The sequence below is a fragment of the Mesocricetus auratus genome, unplaced genomic scaffold (assembly GCF_017639785.1).
Source record: "Mesocricetus auratus isolate SY011 unplaced genomic scaffold, BCM_Maur_2.0 Super-Scaffold_100014, whole genome shotgun sequence".
NCBI classification, from domain to species: Eukaryota; Metazoa; Chordata; class Mammalia; order Rodentia; family Cricetidae; genus Mesocricetus; species Mesocricetus auratus.
In genome coordinates, this window is record NW_024429197.1 from 66,698,066 (window position 1) to 66,716,669 (window position 18,604).

At 40.0% G+C, this 18,604-nt stretch overlaps 1 protein-coding gene across 1 annotated transcript in view; it reads left to right on the forward strand.

The window, feature by feature from the left end:
• Positions 1–18,604, forward strand: part of Megf9 (multiple EGF like domains 9) — a 107,148-nt gene that overhangs the window by 43,943 nt on the left and 44,601 nt on the right. Inside the window, exon 2 of the mRNA XM_005075103.4 lies at positions 15,707–15,908. Coding sequence (XP_005075160.1) covers positions 15,707–15,908 — 202 coding nt within the window. The remainder of the gene's footprint in view (positions 1–15,706; positions 15,909–18,604) is intronic.

The following is an 18,604-nucleotide window of genomic DNA, read 5'->3' on the forward strand; positions in this document are numbered from 1 at the left end:
TATGTTCATAGCAGCTTTATTTGTAATAGCCAGAACTTGGAAGCAACCAAGATGTCCCTCACCCGAAGAGTGGATAGAGAAAATGTGGTACATCTACACAATGGAGTACTATTCAGCAGAAAAAAATAATGGAATCATGAGATTCGCAGGCAAATGGATGACACTAGAAGAAACCATCCTGAGTGAGGTAACCCAGTCACAAAAAGAGAAACATGGCATGTACTCTCTCATATATGGATTTTAGACATAGATCTGGGGAGTGCCAGCCTACAATCCCATGGCCAGACAGTCTGGGAAACAGAAACTACATTTAGTGGCTGGTTAAGTACTGAGCTGAACTCAAGAAAGCCAGTATCAGAGAGGGAGGACTGATGATCAAAGGGATTAAGACTGGGCTGGTTTAACCCCCAGAAACAGCTGACCAGACAAAGGTTAACTCTTGAATCCCAGGCATCAGCCTGGGAATCCAGCATGGGACTGATCAAGACCCCTGAATCTGGGTGTCAGTGAGGAGGCCTAGGGAATCTATTGAGCCTTGGGCAGCAGATCAGTACCCATCCCAAGTATACACATGGACTTTGGACTCCCATAGAACAATGTGAGGTGCACTCTCACCCTGAACTCTTGGGGAAGGGTCTAGGCCCTGCCCTATATGAAATGACAGACTATGGACACCCCCATGGAGGGCCTCACCCTCCCTGGGGGAACGAGGGGATAACGGGGGGGGGGGATGGGGGAGGGCACGGGAGGAGGGGAGGGAAAGGGAGAGGGACCTGGAACTGACTTGTGAAGCAACCTTGTTTCTTATCTAAATTAAAAAAAAAAAGAATAAAAAAAATCAAAAAAAAAAAAGAAGCAAACTTCCCCAGGAGGAGCAGACTCCAGGAAATAATCAAATTGAGGGCTGAAATCAATAAAGTAGAAACTAGGAAAACAATACAAAGAATCAATGCAACAAAGAGTTGATTCTTTGAGAAAATCAACAAGATAGACAAACCTTTGTCCAAACTTACCAAACAGCAGAGAATGAACATGCAAATTAACAAAATCAGAAATGAAAAGGGGGAACAATGGACTCTGAGGAAATCCAGAGAATCATCCGGTCATACTTTGAAAACCTGTACTCCACAAAATTTGAAAATTTAAAGGAAATGGATGACTTCTTGGATAGGTATCACTTGCCAAAACTAAATCAAGAACAGATAAGCAATTTAAATAGACTTATAACCCCTATGGAAATAGAAGCAGTCATCAAAAGTCTCCCAACCAAAAAAAGTCCAGGTCCAGATGGCCTCAGTGCAGAATTCTACCAGAAATTCAAAGAACAGCTTATACCAACTCTTCTCAAAGTATTCCACACAATAGAAGCAGAAGGGTCTTTGCCAAACTCTTTCTATGAGGCTTCAATAACCTTGATCCCCAAGCCACACAAAGACACAACTAAGAAAGAGAACTTCAGACCAATATCCCTCATGAACACTGATGCAAAAATACTCAATAAAATACTGGCAAACCGGATCCAAGAACACATCAAAACAATCATTCACCACGATCAAGTAAGTTTCATCCCAGGGATGCAGGGATGGTTCAACATATGAAAATCCATCAACGTAATCCACCATATAAACAAGCTGAAAAACAAAAATCACATGATCATCTCACTAGATGCTGAAAAGGCCTTTGACAAAATCCAACACCCCTTCATGATAAAGGTCTTGGAGAGATCTGGGATAACAGGGACATACTTAAACATAATAAAAGCTATATACAGTAAACCAACAACCAACATCAAACTAAATGGACAGAAACTCAACGCAATTCCTCTAAAATCAGGAACAAAACAAGGCTGTCCACTGTCTCCATACCTATTCAACATGGTACTTGAAGTTCTAGCCATTGCCATACGACAACCAAGGGGGATCAAGGGGATACAAATTGGGAAGGAAGAAGTCAAACTTTCACTGTTTGCAGATGATATGATAGTTTACATCAATGACCCAAAGAACTCTACCAGGGAACTCTTACAACTGATTAACACCTTTAGCAAAGTGGCAGGCTACAAGATCAACTCAAGAAAATCAGTAGCCCTACTATATACAGATGATAAAAGGGCTGAGAAAGAAATAAGAGAAACATCACCCTTTACAATTGCCACAGACAACATAAAATACCTTGGGGTAACGCTAACCAAACAAGTGAAAGACCTGTATCGCAAGAACTTTGAATCTTTGAAGAAAGAAATTAAAGAAGCCCTCAGAAAATGGAAAGATCTCCCATGCTCTTGGATAGGTAGGATCAATGTAGTAAAAATGGCAATCCTGTCAAAAGCAATCTACAGATTCAATGCAATCCCCATTAAAATCCCAGCACAATTCTTCACAGACCTTGAAAAAACAATAATCAATTTTGTATGGAAAAACAGAAGACCCAGGATAGCCAAAGCAACCCTATTCAACAAGGCAATGTCCGGAGGCATCACCATCCCTGACCTCAAGCTCTATTATAGAGCTATAGTCCTGGAAACAGCTTGGTATTGGCACAAAAATAGACAGGTAGACCAATGGAATCGAATTGAAGACCCGGATATTAACCCACACATATATGAACATCTCATCTTTGACAAAGAAGCTAAAAATATACAATGGACTAAAGAAAGCATCTTCAACAAATGGTGCTGGCATACCTGGAGGCTGGCATGTAGAAGAATGCAGATTGATCCATGTTTATCGCCATGCACAAAACTTAAGTCCAAATGGATCAAAGACCTCAACATAAATCCAGCCACACTGAACCTCTTAGAAGAGAAAGTGGGTGGTACCCATGAATGAATTGGTACAGGAGACACCTTCCTGAACATAACGCCACTAGCATAGACAGTGAGATCAACAATTAATAAATGAGACCTCCTGAAACTGAGAAGCTTCTGTAAGGCAAAGGACACAGTCAGCAAGACAAAAAGGCAGCTCGCAGAATGGGAAAAATATTCACTAATCCCACATCTGACAGAGGGTTGATCTCCAAAATTTACAAAGAAGCAAGTCTCCAAAACACCAAAGGATCCAAATAAAAAGTGGGCTGCAGAACTAATTAGAGAATTTTCAATAGAGGAATCTAAAATGGCTGAGAGGCACTTGAGAAAGTGCTCAACATCCTTAGCCATCCAGGAAATGCAAATCAAAACAACTCTGAGATACCATCTCACTCCTGTCAGAATGGCTAAAATCAAAAACACCAATGACAATTTATGCTGGAGAGGATGTGGTGAAAGGAGGACACTCCTCCATTGCTGGTGGGAGTGCCAACTGGTTCAGCCACTTTGGAAATCATTATGGAGATTCCTCAGAAAAATGGGAAAAAACCTACCACAAGACCCAGCAACTCCACTCTTAGGCATATATGTAAAAGATGCCCAATCATACAACAAGGATGTCTGTTCCACTATGTTCATAGCAGCATTATTTATAATAGCCAGAACTTGGAAGCAACGTAGATGCCCCTCAACCGAAGAGTGGATAGAGAAAATGTGGTACATTTACACAATGGAGTACTATTCAACAGAAAAAACAGTGGAATCCTGAAATTTGCAAGCAAATGGATGACACTAGAAGAAACCATCCTGAGTGAGGTAACCCAGTCACAAAAAGAGAAACATGGCATGTACTCTCTCATATGTGGATTTTAGACATATATCTGGGGAGTGCCAGCCTACAATCCCATGGCCAGAGAGTCTGGGAAACAGAAACTTCATTCAGTGGCTGATGGAAGAAGTGGCACACTCCCATGGCCAAGCACTGAGCTGAACTCAAGAAAGCCAGTAACAGAGAGGGAGGACTGATGACCAAAGGGATTAAGACTGGGCTGGTCTAACCCCCAGAAACAGCTGACCAGACAAAGGTTAACTCTTGAATCCCAGGCATCAGCCTGGGAATCCAGCATGGGACTGATCAAGACCCCCTGAATGTGAGTGTCAGTGAGGAGGCCTAGGTAATCTATTGAACTTGGGCAGTAGATCAGTACTCATCCCAAGGATACACACGGACTTTGGACTCCCATCCAACAATGTGATGTGCATTCTCACCCTGAACTCTTGGGGGAGGGTCCAGGCCCTGGATGAAATGGTAGACTATGGACACCCCCTTGGAGGGCCTCACCCTCCCTGGGAAATGAGGGGATAATGGGGGAGGTTGGGGGGAGGGCATGGGAGGAGGGGAGGGAAAGGGAGAGGGACCTGGAACTGACTTGTGAAGCAACCTTGTTTCTAATCTAAATTTAAACTTAAATAAAAAATAAACAAAAAAATCAAGTGACTAAGAAACCAATAAGTAAGAAAAGTGTCCCAAATATCCATTTAGTGACATATACCTCTTTACATACTATCCAGCCTTGGATATTTCTAAAAATTATTCAGATGTTGTAATTGAACTTTAATTGTATTGTATAATATATTGTTATAAATATTTATAATATATTGTTATAAATATTAAGTAGGATGGCTCATTTTCTACAGTGTAGTATACTACAAAGTTCATTTTACAGAGTACTATAGTGTGGGTGTGGGTGTGGGCATGTGTGTCATGGTGTATATGTGCAGGTCAGAGGACAATGTTGAGGTGTTGATTCTCTCCTTTCAACTTCATATGAGTTCTGGGTATCAAATTTGTGTCTCCATTTTGATAGCCAGTCAGTGTATAAGATGCCTTTTGAGAAAACAAATAAAAAAACAAACAAACAAAAAAGTCTAATTACTACTTTTCTTCTTCTGTTCTCCCCTGTGCGCGCGCGCGCGCGCACACACACACACACACACACACACACACACGTTTTGTGTTTGAGACAGGATCTCAGTATATAGCTCTTGCTGTCCTGAAACTGACTCTCTAGACCAGTCTGGCCTCAGACTCACAGAGATTCTCATGCCTCTGCCTCTAGACTCTGCCTCTAGATTGCTGGAATTGAAAGTGTGCACCAGCCATCTCAACGAGTATCATTCTTTCTTTCTTTCTTTCTTTCTTTCTTTCTTTCTTTCTTTCTTTCTTTCTTTCTTTCTTTCTTTCTCTCTCTCTCTCTCTCTCTCTCTCTCTCTCTCTCTCTCTCTCTCTCTCTCTCTCTCTCTCTCTCTCTCTCTCTCTCTCTCTCTCTTTGTACAGAATCTTGCCATGTAACCCAGAATGAATTAAAACTTGTGATATTTCTACCTTGATTCTTAGTGCTGGTAATTCAGGACATACTGACCTTGTTAACCAAGCAGTGCTTAATGAATAGATGGAGTCTAGTTGGGAATCTATAACCAGAAAATGAAATAAGAGTTTTTAAAATGTAATTGTTGTTTGTGATTCTGGGAATGGAACCTATGTGTGACAGACAAGTGTTCTACTACTGAATTACATCCTCAGCCCTGAAGTCATTTTATGTGACTGGTTGTGATGAAAGCATCTTATTTAGACTACTGGGTGTCAGGTGTCTATTGCTGTGTGACAATAAATTACAAACCTCAGAGTCATAAACCTACATTAGTGGTTTATTTATGTTTCTGGATGGTTTTCTTGGTTTCTTTTGGGTTTACTCATTAATTTAGTTTGCTTTTCACCAAAAGGAACTTGAGGGAGAAAATATTTTATTTATTTTACAACTGCCAGGTCACAAAGACTCCCGGGTCATTGAGGAAAGTCAGGACAGGAGTTCAAGCAGGAACCTGGAGGCAGGGACTGAATCAGGGAACGTGGAGGAATGTGAATGACTTGTTTGCTTATGTTTTGCTTCAGTGACTTGCTCAGCTGCTTTTCTTATACTACCCAGAACCCCCTGCCTAGGGATGACATAGCTCCTGTATCAACTAGGAAGTAAGAACTGGGCCACAGGTATGCTCACAAGACAATCTGATGGGGACATTTTCTCAATTGAGGTTCTCTTTTCCCAAATGACTAATTTGTGTCTAGGTAACAAATCAATGTATCCATGTTGTTGCATTGGCTCATTAACTGAAGCTAGAGAATCTAAGATGCCCTCATTCATGTTTGGTGCCCTACTGGGGATGGGTGGATAGCCAACTTTTCTGTCCATAAAATTTCTTTAGAAAGCCTTTTAAATTAGATGTATTTATTTTGCTTTATGTGTGAGCATTTACCTGCATGTACATTTACTTTGTGTATGATTGATTCCTGCGGAGGTCAGAACAGGATATCAGATAGATTCCCAAGAACTGCAGTTAGAAATGGTCGTGAACTACCCTGTAAGTTATGAATTGAAACATCGCCTCTGCTAGAACAGCGGTGCTTGCATCTCTTGTCCCAGCTCTCTAGCCCCTGTCTGTATCTGTAGAATTCTTCTTCTTCTTCTTCTTCTTCTTCTTCTTCTTCTTCTTCTTCTTCTTCTTCTTCTTCTTCTTCTTCTTCTTCTTCTTCTTCTTCTTCCTCTTCCTCTTCCTCTTCCTCTTCCTCTTCCTCTTCCTCTTCCTCTTCCTCTTCTTCTTCTTCTTCTTCTTCTTCTTCTTCTTCTTCTTCTTCTTCTTCTTCTTCTTCTTCTTCTTCTTCTTCTTCTCCTTCTCCTTCTCCTTCTCCTTCTCCTTCTCCTTCTCCTTCTCCTTCTCCTTCTCCTCCTCCTCCTCCTCCTCCTCCTCCTCCTCCCCCTCCCCCTCTCCCTCTCCCTCCTCCTCCTCCTCCTCCTTCTCCTCCTCCTCCTTCTCCTCCTCATCTTTGTCTTCGTCTTCCTAAACAGGATTTCTCTGTATAGCACTGGTTGTCCTGGAATTTACTCTGTAGACCAAGCTGGTCTCAACTCGCAGAGATCTGCCTATCTCTGCCTCCCAAGTGCTGGGACTAAAAGTGTGGACCAACGACACCAGCAGAATTTCTTATTGTATAGTTGTTTAGCACAGATTATGGGGTTTCAAATGGACACTATCTTTTGATGAGAAATTACAGCAACATCACAGTGCAAAGGAGGTATACACATAGGCAAAAATCCATTGAGAATCATTATAAGGCTCTTCAGTGACAGAAACACAAGTAAAAGTATAGGAATTAATATTAGTACATTCTCAGTGAATCCTCAAAGAATTGCTAGAGACTTACATGGAGAAAGGAAAGAACAGGTGTGAGAGTGTAACTTAGTGATGGAGCATGTCCTTAGCATGTGTGATGCTCTGGGTTCAATATCCACAACCCCCCCAAACGAAGAAATAACGAAAGATTAAAGTGTTGCATGGATTAGGGAGGCTGATGTTTTGCAACAATAATTTTTGAGAGAGCATTTTCAGTAATTCAGAAAAGGTTACAGAATTTTAAAGAAAACATGGTTTTAAAAGACAATCTGTTTTGCTTTGAGAAATTTTATTTGGGAGATAAATGGTTGTTACATGGGATAGGAGATTAAAGAGAGTATATTTTAGGCTGTTAGAGTACATATTTGGAATGTAGAATCTATAAAAAGTGAAAGATTGAAAAGGTGGAAATGGAGGTAGGTAAAGAGAGAACAGAATCACGGAAAGAGGAGGGCGAGGATGTGGTAAAGAGCACAGTTGGAGAAACCAGTTAGTTCATCTTGAAGGAGCTGGACAGCTTGACACTGGAGAGAAAGTTAAGTGATTATACAACTGAGAGGAAGAAAAATAGTCTGTATCCATGAAACGAAATAAAACCATTTGCATTTCATAAAGAAAAGTATTTTCCTACTTACTGGGATTACTATTTAAAACAATTTCTAGATTATAAAGCAAGTTTTATGAGCCAAAAGCAGTACATATAACCATAGATAATTTCTACTTTTATTTGCTTATTTTCTTATTATGGATGATGAGAATCAGAGAACATGCCAGAGTACTCAAGACTCATTAAAGGGCATAGAGATAGCCAATGAGCCCTAAAATATGACTTTAAGTGGTTACTGCTTTGTAGAATGGTATTTCTTAATATCTCAGGTCCTGGTTAATTATTTGATTTATTTTATTTTATTTTATTTTTTTTACTGAGTATTGGATTTCTCACTCAAGATCCCTATGTCCCAAGATTGTAGTAGATAACAAAGGACACCATTCATGTTGTATCTAATGTTATGTCTAATATATGTGGCACATGCTCAATGACTGGTGAAATCACTTCATTATTAGTAGTAAAAGCTAGCTGTTACCTTCTTAGACTCTGTCGTCTTGTCCCATTAATTAGATGAATTGTCCTTGTGTTGGGGAAATATAGCAGTGAGACAGGGCTAAGCCACACTAACAACATAGCCTTCACTGTGATACAGAAAACTTTCTACAGAAAGTTTGCTCCTTTATTCTCAAATTTCTACCATAAAATTAATGTTTTACTGTAGAAAATTGTGGTTGGGGAGTTTTGTGGATACATCTTTATTTTAAAAAGTTAATGTTAGAGCTTTTCTTTACAAACAATGGCTTTTAAACTTTCCACATTTCTATGAAACCTGCTTTAACTCAAGAAACTCATCAGCTCTAACATTGTTCCCCAGATTGTCATATTTATGACCTACTAGCATAATATAAACATGAAATGTAATTTGAGTATCAATGCTATGCTAGAGTAAGACACTTCATAAAAGCAAAAAACCACTGTTCCTTTTCCTTAGAATGAAGCTTTTCCCAGATTCTTTTTCTCCAAATATACAAAAATGAAAGTTGTAATTTTTTTTTAAAAAGTTCATTTTGAACACTCTATACCTTTAGGAAATCAGGTCTGTGGTCAAAGTATGTTTTCTAGTTTTTAAGAATCACTTGATGTGGTCTGAATCAGCGATGGACACAGATGCCCCTCTCCCACCCCAACTTTTGAGTCTGAGGGGGCTATATGCAATCAAGTACCATTGTACCAAGTACTTCCCTGAGGTCTCTAGCCCTGTCACAGGAGAGAGGAAAGTCAACATCTCTTCAACATTCCCTTATGTCTAGGGCGGGCTGTATTCAACCAAGTGTCACCTGTGACCCAATCAAGAGCCCTGGTCCTGAGTATAGGGTGGGGAGGTAGAAGAGAGGAACAGCAGAATGGTTTGTGTGCTTGAGAGAGAAGCAGATCAGGAGAGGTGAGGATGGCGAAGAATGGACTGACATGAATGGCCAGCCGAGTCCAGGGAGATGTGTGAGACACTACTATGACCAAGAGTCTTGATCCGAGGCCCTGGAGCAACCTAGGGAGCCCGACTTAATGTCTTTGGCTCCTGTTGTCACTAAGGACCCTGCAAGGGACTGTGTTGGGGTCACATTGGTATCCAAGGGTTGCACTGCCATGGAGGGGGCAGCATGCCAATCTGGGTGCCTGAGGTCTGAGCTGCAACCTGTGACCATGTTGGGTCAATTTGGGTGGCCAGAGCTGTCAGCTAGGGTGATAGTATCTTCCAGACCAGGGCTGCAGACGAGAGCCTTGTCTAGGCCCATTGCCCTACCACATTCAGGGTCTATGTTGATGTCAGTGACTCCTGAGATAATGCTGGGAGTCTCGGGTGCCACCTGGAGCCATGTTAGTATCCGAGGGCAATGATGCTACAGGGGCATGCCAGTCCAGATGCCCTGGGCTGCTACCTGGGACTACGGTGATATCAGGGCCAGGCTGCTGCTTAGCACCATGACTGAGTCTGTGATTCTACCACAGCCAGGGTCAATATTGATATCCTTGGCCTATATTGCCACCAAAGGCAAGGACAATTGCTACAACTGTGACAATAAGGGTCTCTAAGGCTATTCTGCCATTTGGACATCCTGATTAGGGTGACCTGCACTGTCACCCAGGGCCATGGTGTCATCGGAGCCAGGACTGCTGCTGAGGGCCATGTCTGGGAGGTCCTACAGCAGCCAGGATCTGTCTTGATGGCTAGGGCTTCTGATGTCACCAAGGGCCCTGTGGAGGACTGGGATCTGGAAGACCCCTTCAGACAGTGTCAGTGTCTAAGGACAATGCCACATCCAGGACCATGCTGATCTGTGTGGTCAGTGATGACACCTGGAGTCATGAAGACATCCTGATATGGGATGGTACCTAGAGCTGTGGCCCTGTGAAGGCTTGGGTCTGTAGTGGTATCCATGGCTCCAGTTGCTACTAAGGGCTCTGCAGATGCCCAGGGACTGGCCAGCCACCTGGGGTCCAGTTGAAGCCTAGAGACTATGCTGCTACCTGGACTGTGTGGATCTGAGGCTCATGTGATGCCACTGGGGCTGAGATGGGGTCTGTGGTGATGTCCATGACTGATGTTAGCATGGAAGTCATTGAAGCCATGCTTTGCTGAGCCAGCCCTGCTCTTCACACTCCCTGGGATGTCTGGTCCTTCCCCTAGCTGGATATGCAGCAGATGATCTGGCCCCACCTTTTAGGGAAGAGCTGACCCTGTACTTGAACTTGAAAAAGACGGCCCCACCTCTCACCATAGGTGTGCACTTCATCTGGGAAGCACACTAGTGCTACCACTGTGGTTGAGGACAAAGATGAGCCAACCATGAGAGCTTAAGACCAGGAGAGCTGACCTTGCCCACCTTGTCTGCCCATATGGTGGCATGAGTGAAGGAAAGATGCCTTTCCCCATCTACCCTTTGCTACATATAACATGTGAGAGAGCCAGCCAGAGGGTAATGAGAGTGAGAGAACTAGCTTTGCCCTATACCAACTACAACACTCAGGAGAGGAAGTCCTGCATCTTTCTGGGACAATACAGTAGAACTGGCCCTGACTGTATAAGTGAGGGAACCTGGATCTGGGGGCCTGAGAGCAGGAGAACTGGTCCCAGCTGCTTGCTGTAGGCTTCATTGGGCAAACTAGCCGAGGCAGTGCTGGGGAGCTCTTCTATGTAGGGTCAATGAAGGAAAACTAGCAAGTTGACCAACAAGGCCTATGAATTGGCCCACCCCAACAGCTACTGAACCTATGAATGTTGGAGCATGTGAAAGGAACCAAACTCAGATCCAAAACAGCAGGGTCTCCATGACACCAGACAACAACAGGATATCCAAGAGGAACCCAGTGAGAGCCCATTATTAGTGGTGTAGCAAAAACTAGAGGCCTCAAAACAGACCAATGACTCCTGTAATAAACACTTGCAAATATAGATGGACAGACTAAAGGGTAAACTGTGTGACATACTTTTGAAGTATAAAAAGAACTATTCACTTCTTAGAAAAAGAAAAAAGGGATCATTTGCTATATAGACATTATTCAATGGAATATTCCTGAAATTTGACAGTCTTCACCCCGAATTTTGACAGTTTTCACCCCTTCCTTCTTCAGTTTGAGAAATGAGAGATAGTTATTGTAGACTTTCTTGAAAAATGGTGACATTTTATGGTGGTGTACTGAATGCACCTAAAGTTACTATGCTTAAATGGTCATACCTATCTCTTTTGTTTTGCTTGCTTGTTTGTGTATTTTTTGAGATAAGAGCTCAGGTAGTTCATATTTTAAACTTACTATGTATCCAGGGCTGGCCTTGAACTTCTGACTGTTCTGCTTCTATTTCCCAGCTGCAGATATCAAAAAACATTGAAAGTTCTCTAAAGGGTATAATTGACCTCGATACGTGTAGTGCTGGAGATTGAACCCAGAACCTCATGCACTCTAGGAAAAATCCCCTTTCATGAGCCTTTTTACTTTCTTGAGACAGTCTCACTAAGTTGCCCAGGTTGGCCTCAGATTTATAATCCTCCTGCCTCACCTGTAGAACAGCTTGGATTGTGGGCAAGTGGCACCACTCCCAGCTGGGCAAAGACCTAGATTATAAAAGTTAGATAGAGAGAAAGCCATGCCCAGTATGTAGAAGTCCATTAAAGGTCAGTTATATATAAATGAGGATAATGTCTTCCAGAATAGGTATTTGCATATGAAGAAGAGATGGGGCCTACAAGAAATATCTTCCCTGAATGCCCAAGAGGATTCATCTCTTGGTCTTTTGTTGAGGAGCATTTGAAGAAATGTGCTGTTGGGTGTAGATTCAGTGACTCTCATGATGCTTTTGCATCAATCATCTCATAAATTCAAGTTCTCAGGAGAGCTACCTGGCCTTTACATTTCCTTTCTCTGGGCCTTTACATTTCTACTCTCAAGCACTTAAAGCAGTTTGGTAACAAGATTTTGGTTTCGTTTTTGTTTTGTTTTTCAGGGTTCAAACTACTGTATAACATTGTTCTTCAGAAACCAGACAACCAAAGGTTGCCTAATATTGTAATCTGTCTGTGAGCACTTGCATTACTCCTTCTAATTATGTCTCTGTAGAGGTTTTCCCTAGAATTTCAAGGCTTTGGAATATAATCTGCTACTCTTTTGACAAACAGTAATCCGAATTCACTCCAAGGAAACTGAATGAGCTTTTCATACTGCCTGTGGTTAGCTTCTGTTATTTCATTCCCATTAATGTGCACTGGTGACTTACCATTAATCATGTTATAGCCCCTTTGTGTTACTCTGATGTCTGTGATTTCACCTCATTAAAAGTCAGTACTTGCTCTGTTGCTTTGGGATACAGGTCCTTCCCATTGCTTTATCAACTGAAATTTCTTTTTTTTTTTCATTTTCATAGAGTTTTCCATTAAGGGGATGGCACAATTTCTGCGTTACATCCTATGGTTCCACATGAATGCCTAGAACTGTAAAAGGTCTGAGTTTTTTCTTACAAGCTACCAAATTAGTTGGACATAATGGATGCTCACAATGTTTCTTATTTATTGCAACTGCTCATTTTTCATTTGGTATGTGCCATTTTTATTTGAGATAGATGCCAAAATTCTCAACTATAATTACAAAGATGCAAATACCCTCTCACATTTTCTCTAGCTTACTTTCTTTGATTATTTTTGGGAGATTATCATGATATTGCATCATTGTCTTTTCTGTCATTGAGTTGGTCTTGTGAGCTCAAATATTTGTCACTCGCTTTGTTACTGTTAGTATGGCCTAATACCATAATACTAAGGGTGTCTAATCAATATGTATTCATTTTGTTCTTCTTGAAACTGTCTTAAATCCCTCATCACTTTATCATAGGCATATGTATCAGTACTGCCCATTATATATAGACAATTGTAACAGTACTAATTCTGTTTTCCAGATATTTTCTAAAAATGATCTTACCCATAGAGCATAACAAAGCTGTTTCCTATGAATCTAACATCTGAACTGCATTTGTACTATTTTGCATGGTATCACTTTCCAACGTTTTCCTATTCTTACATTAGTTATTACAGTACTTCAGGCCCCATTTTGGAGCTATAATACAAATGCTATTATTCTGCCCTATTTACAGATGAAAAAAGGAAAGCAAAATATAGTAACTTGCCTAAGACTATGCAGTTAGTAAGTAAGAAGGCAGGGTTTTAAACCTTAGCTTGCCAGCTCTACAGTCTCTTTGCCTTGCTGTCTCTTTAATTTCTCTCATATGAGCCTTACAGGAAATATGTAGTATTTTGTTTCAGAGTGATAAAGTAAATTTCAGCTTTTTCTTGAAATAGAAGCTGTAATTTGATTATGTGAGAATGTAGCACAAAATGAACAAAGATCCAGAGATAGACATGATGACTTTTTAGGGAATAATGAAAACATTGGGTTTACTCTATAGAAATAATAAATAGCCAGTTATCTTGACATTGAAGGTTTATCCATTAGAACTCTACTAAAAATTACTGAGTTTTAAAAATATATAGATTTTTAGATTAACTAGATTTTAAGAAAAAACACTGCTAATTGGGGAGTAAGATATAGCTTAGTAGTTAAGAGCACTTGCTGCTTTTCTAGAAGACCAGGTTTAATTCCTAGCACCCTCATGGAGGCTCACACTTGTCTGTAATTCCAATCTAAATTCTTTTGGCCTCAGCAGACATCAGGCACATGTGTGGTGCACAGATATACATGCAAACACCCATACATATAAAATAATAAAATAATTTCACAAAAAGATATGTCCTAAAAAGTAAATAAAATAATGCCAATTGAATATAGTTTGTTGAGAACACTGATTTATTTTAAATAAGAAAACCTTTATTAGTAAAGAAGCATTAAAAATTTCACTATTTATTGTAGGGTTTCTTCACCTTCATTTTTCTTGGGACATTTCTGTTCAGTCCAGCAGTATTTGTTTAGTTTAACATTTAAGGAACTTGATCCAGCAAGAAGTGTTGGATGTATGTTCGACCTCTGTCAATTCCAGAAGACAGATGTTATTTTATTTTGTTTTGGTCCAGCAGAGGTCTTGCCATGACAGGTTTGCAAACTACTGAATGTGGCTTCTTTATATTCAGAAAACTACCCACAAACCCGAAGTATATGGGTATGTGCATGCATGGGTGTGTGTGAGTGTGTGTTTAATGTGGCTTGCATCCAGGGCCTTACACATACTAGGAAAGTGTTCCACTAGTTACAATCATCAGGCCAAAAATAAGAATCCTGATTTTGAGGTAAAGCTGATTCCTCTCCCTAATCTAGGGACTAAAGACATTTGAACTCTCAGTTAGGTTTCATAGTTTGCCACCCCTGCTTGAAATATTTAAAACAAATTATCCGTTAGTATAGTCATTATGTCTACAGATTCAAAGGAAATGGGGAAAATGAACTGATATTAAAGCTTAGAAACTGAGAAAGTAAGGCGGGGGGAGGTAGCCAAAAGGGGATTGTGTGTAGACTTTTGTTTTTATTTGTGTAGATATGCTATTTTTAAACATGTTTCTCTTTATAGAATACAGAATTAAATGCCTTTATAACTTCCTATGTAAGACTCTGGATTTGCTGCTGCCATATTTTTTTCTGAAATGATCGAGAATAATGTTAAGATTACTTTTCCCAAATTTAATTTTTATCATTGTAATTCTATTTTATATAGTGCCTTAACTATTCACAAATAGTTTTTTCTTTCACCCAGTTTATCCCTATTTGGGAATGAAAGAAGCTGGTCTGTAGAATATATACAACATTTTATTTTTTTCCCTACAGTTGATTTAAAGGGCATCTTTTGTAAAAGCTTGCAAACTCCTCTGTTAATATACTATCAAAAATACCCTCCCTTTGCTAAAATAAGTAGAATACTAGCAAAGACTCCTAAACAAGTGTTTGCATTAGAAGGCTAAAGCTAGGAATTTCTAAATCATCCCCCCCCAAAAAAAACCTGTTTGAAATCTACCTAAGAAAATGCTTAGGTTCTAATATTTTAAGTTAGAAAAGATATTGACTTGCGATTGGTTTCTCATCAGGGTGAGTCTGTACTTCCATCTCTGGGTTTATTGTTCACTTCCCTTACATCTGAGTTTTTATTCTCCATTTCCTTGTTGGAGCATTACACTTCTGATTCCAGCTATGACACAGTTTTATATGACCTTGTATAGCTTACTAGACTTAGTCACCTGAGCCTAGGCCTTTGCTGCTCACAGGAGAATGATTTATTATTTAACATGTTATCATTTCCATCATGTACTCCAAGAGCCATGCAGATAACCCAGCTTTTGGAGGCTTCAGTTCAGAAGTAAGTGTACACACACATACACAGAGAGAGGGGTGGTGGGTTAGGGCAAAGAAGTAAGCAATGAAGAGTGCTCGAGAACAAACTGAGAATATCAGCTTTATAATTAAACTATTTATGTGTTCTGTACTCTGCTGTATACATTTCCCAATTTAAATAAACTGAATAGTATAGGAAGTCAAAACTAGAGTTAATTTTATCTGGCCTTACAGATTTGTCAAAAATGTTTATTAACAAAAATGAGGGTTTGATAATGGCTCCTTTTTTCCCTTTTCAGAGTATATATGTAACTGTTCTGAGGTTGGAAGCTTGAATGTGAAGTTCTGCAACCAGACGTCAGGGCAGTGTGAGTGTCGTCCAGGTTATCAGGGTCTTCACTGTGAAACCTGCAAAGAGGGCTTTTACCTGAATCACACTGTTGGTCTCTGCCTGCCATGTCACTGCAGTCCACATGGATCTCTTAGCATTCTCTGCAACAGGTAAGCAGCAGAGCATAGAGGTGAAGTCTATTGTATTTTAGTAAGGAAAAAACGTACTGGAGAACTAAGAGGAGTCAGAGGAAGAGAGTAGGGGATGGGGATGGCTAAGATTACATATGTATGTGTATGTCTATGTATATATGTGTGTATATATACATATATAAGAATAAAAATAAACAAACTAGGGTTTTTATTTAACAAAAGGGGAAAGCCATTGATCACAAATTTATAAAAGGTTTTACATACTTTAATTCTGTTACTTTGTATATTATGTTTAATGTCAGGATTATAAAGCTTTTGTATTTCTGCTTTAGTTCTTTAAGAGGACCTATGTTTATAATAGTTTCTCTAAGTTTCCTGAAAAAAAAAATATTGATGAAGGATTCTGTGTACTGGAAAGGGGTGCCCTTTCAGGCATTTCTAGTGAAATACCTTATTGTATTTATTAATATGTGGCTGGAGATTAACGAAACATGTTCTTAATTTTTTCTATTTTCAAAGTCTAAAATTTGCATATTCTTTTTATTATTTTTGTTTTGCTTTCTTATGGTGAGGGGGGCTACCATTGCATTTATGTGTAGGTCAGAGAACAACTCGTGGAAATTGGATCTCTACTTGTGTGCGTCCTGGAAATGGATCTCAAGTCATTAGGCTTAGTGATTGTCTCAATAGTCCTACATCTATTTTTTTAATGAGTGGATGACAGACTTTATTCTTGTGGGGGTGGGAGGAGAAATGCCAAATTAAATTATCTTCTATTTGGAGGTGATTTAATCTCATGGTACCATACCATGTTATCTGACTTGCTTTATGCTATAGGAAAGCAGTTATTCTTTGGCCTTGTATGAGTGAATACCTGGCTTTTTGTGGACCTCAAGCCAAAAAGCTGAAGAACCAGCCTTACACAGTCACAAGAGCATAAACTTTAGAGTTAAAGTACCTTGGGTATGGGCCCAGTATCTGGAGCTGTTTCTAAGCTGCACTATGGGCAATTCCTCTAATTTCGGTGACTTGGTTTCTTCTCAAAGATGCTATAAAAGCTAAATGAGTTGGCATATACAAATCAAGTTCAGATTTGTCTTCATTTCAAAGGAATATTGTTGGATTAATTAAGAGTTTTTGAGACTTTCATGTATGTATACAATGTATTTTATTATATTATCCCATGATCCTTATGATGAACTATTTTAAAGGAATTTTTACAGCTTCTTGGTTTACAGTATGCTTCAGAGTTTACCAAAACATATTTTAAATGCTTTTTAAACCATTGAGTTATTATACAATAATATGTAATGCACTTGTATTAACATATAGACATGAATTTGACTGAGTTTATAATTTGAAATGCAACAATGATGAATGTTTATGATGTTTAGTGTCTTCAAAGTTAATGTGTCTTACTCCTCATAGCAACTCTTTATATATAGGTTAATATATTACAAAGATATTAAATAGTAGAAAAGGAATTCCAAATTAGTTCTTCCAAGTACACGTCTTGGCTTTACCACCAAACCATATGCTACCTATAATGAGAAGACTGATACTCTGTTTTTTTAACACTTTTTTATTATATATTTAAATTAGAAACAAGCTGGCTTCCCATGTTAGTTCTAGCTCCCTCTCCCTTCTCTCCACACCAGCCCCCCCCATAGATTGTCTAAGCCTCCTCACTGACACCCACATTCAGGGGGTCTGGATCAGTCCCATACTGGCCTCTCAGCCATCAGTTTGGCGTCCATGAGCTCCCCCTTGTTCAGGTCAGCTGTTTCTCTGAGTTCCACAAGTCCAGTCTTGACCCCTTTGCTCATCACTCCTCCCTCTCTGTCACTGGGTTCCAGTGTTTAGCTGTGGATGTCTACCTCTTCTTCCATCTGTCACTGGATGGAGGTTCTAGGATGTTGTATAAGATAGTCATCAAAATCATTATCAGGGAGGGGCATTTAAGGTAGTCTCTCCACTATTGCTTGGTTTGCCAGTTGGTATCATCCTTGTAGATCTCTGAAATCTCACTAGTGCCAGATCTCCTCTCAAACCTAGAATGACTCCCTCTATTATGGTATCTCTTATACTGCTCTCCTCTCCTCTTCCCCCAACTCAACTTTCCTGCTCCTCCTCTCCCTATTCTCCCCCTCTCTTTTTCCTGGCTTCCTCTCCCCTCCCCACCATGGTCCCAATCTTCTCAGGAGATTTTGCCTCATTCCACCATCTCTGGGATACCATACATATCTCTCTTTGGGTACTTCCTGTTTCCCAGACTCTCTGACAGTGGGATTGTAGGTTGGCACTCCCCTGATTAATGTCTAAAATCCATATATGAGTGAGTACATACCATGTTTGTCTTTTTGTGACTGGGTTACCTCACTCAGGATGGTTTCTTCTAGTGCCATTCATTTACCTGCAAATTTCAAGGTTCCATTGTTTTTTTTTTCCCACTGAGTGGTACTGCATTCTGTAAATGTACCACATTTTCTCTATCCACTGGAGCTATAGTCCTGAAAACAGCTTGGTATTGGCACAAAATAGACAGGTAGACCAATGGAATTGAATTGAAAACCCTGATATTAACCCACAAATGTATGAACACTTGGGTTTTGTCAAAGAAGCTAAAATTGTACAATGGAAAAAGAAGGTATCTTCAACAAATGGTGCTGGCATAACTGGATGCTGGCATGTAGAAGACTGCAGTTAGATCCATG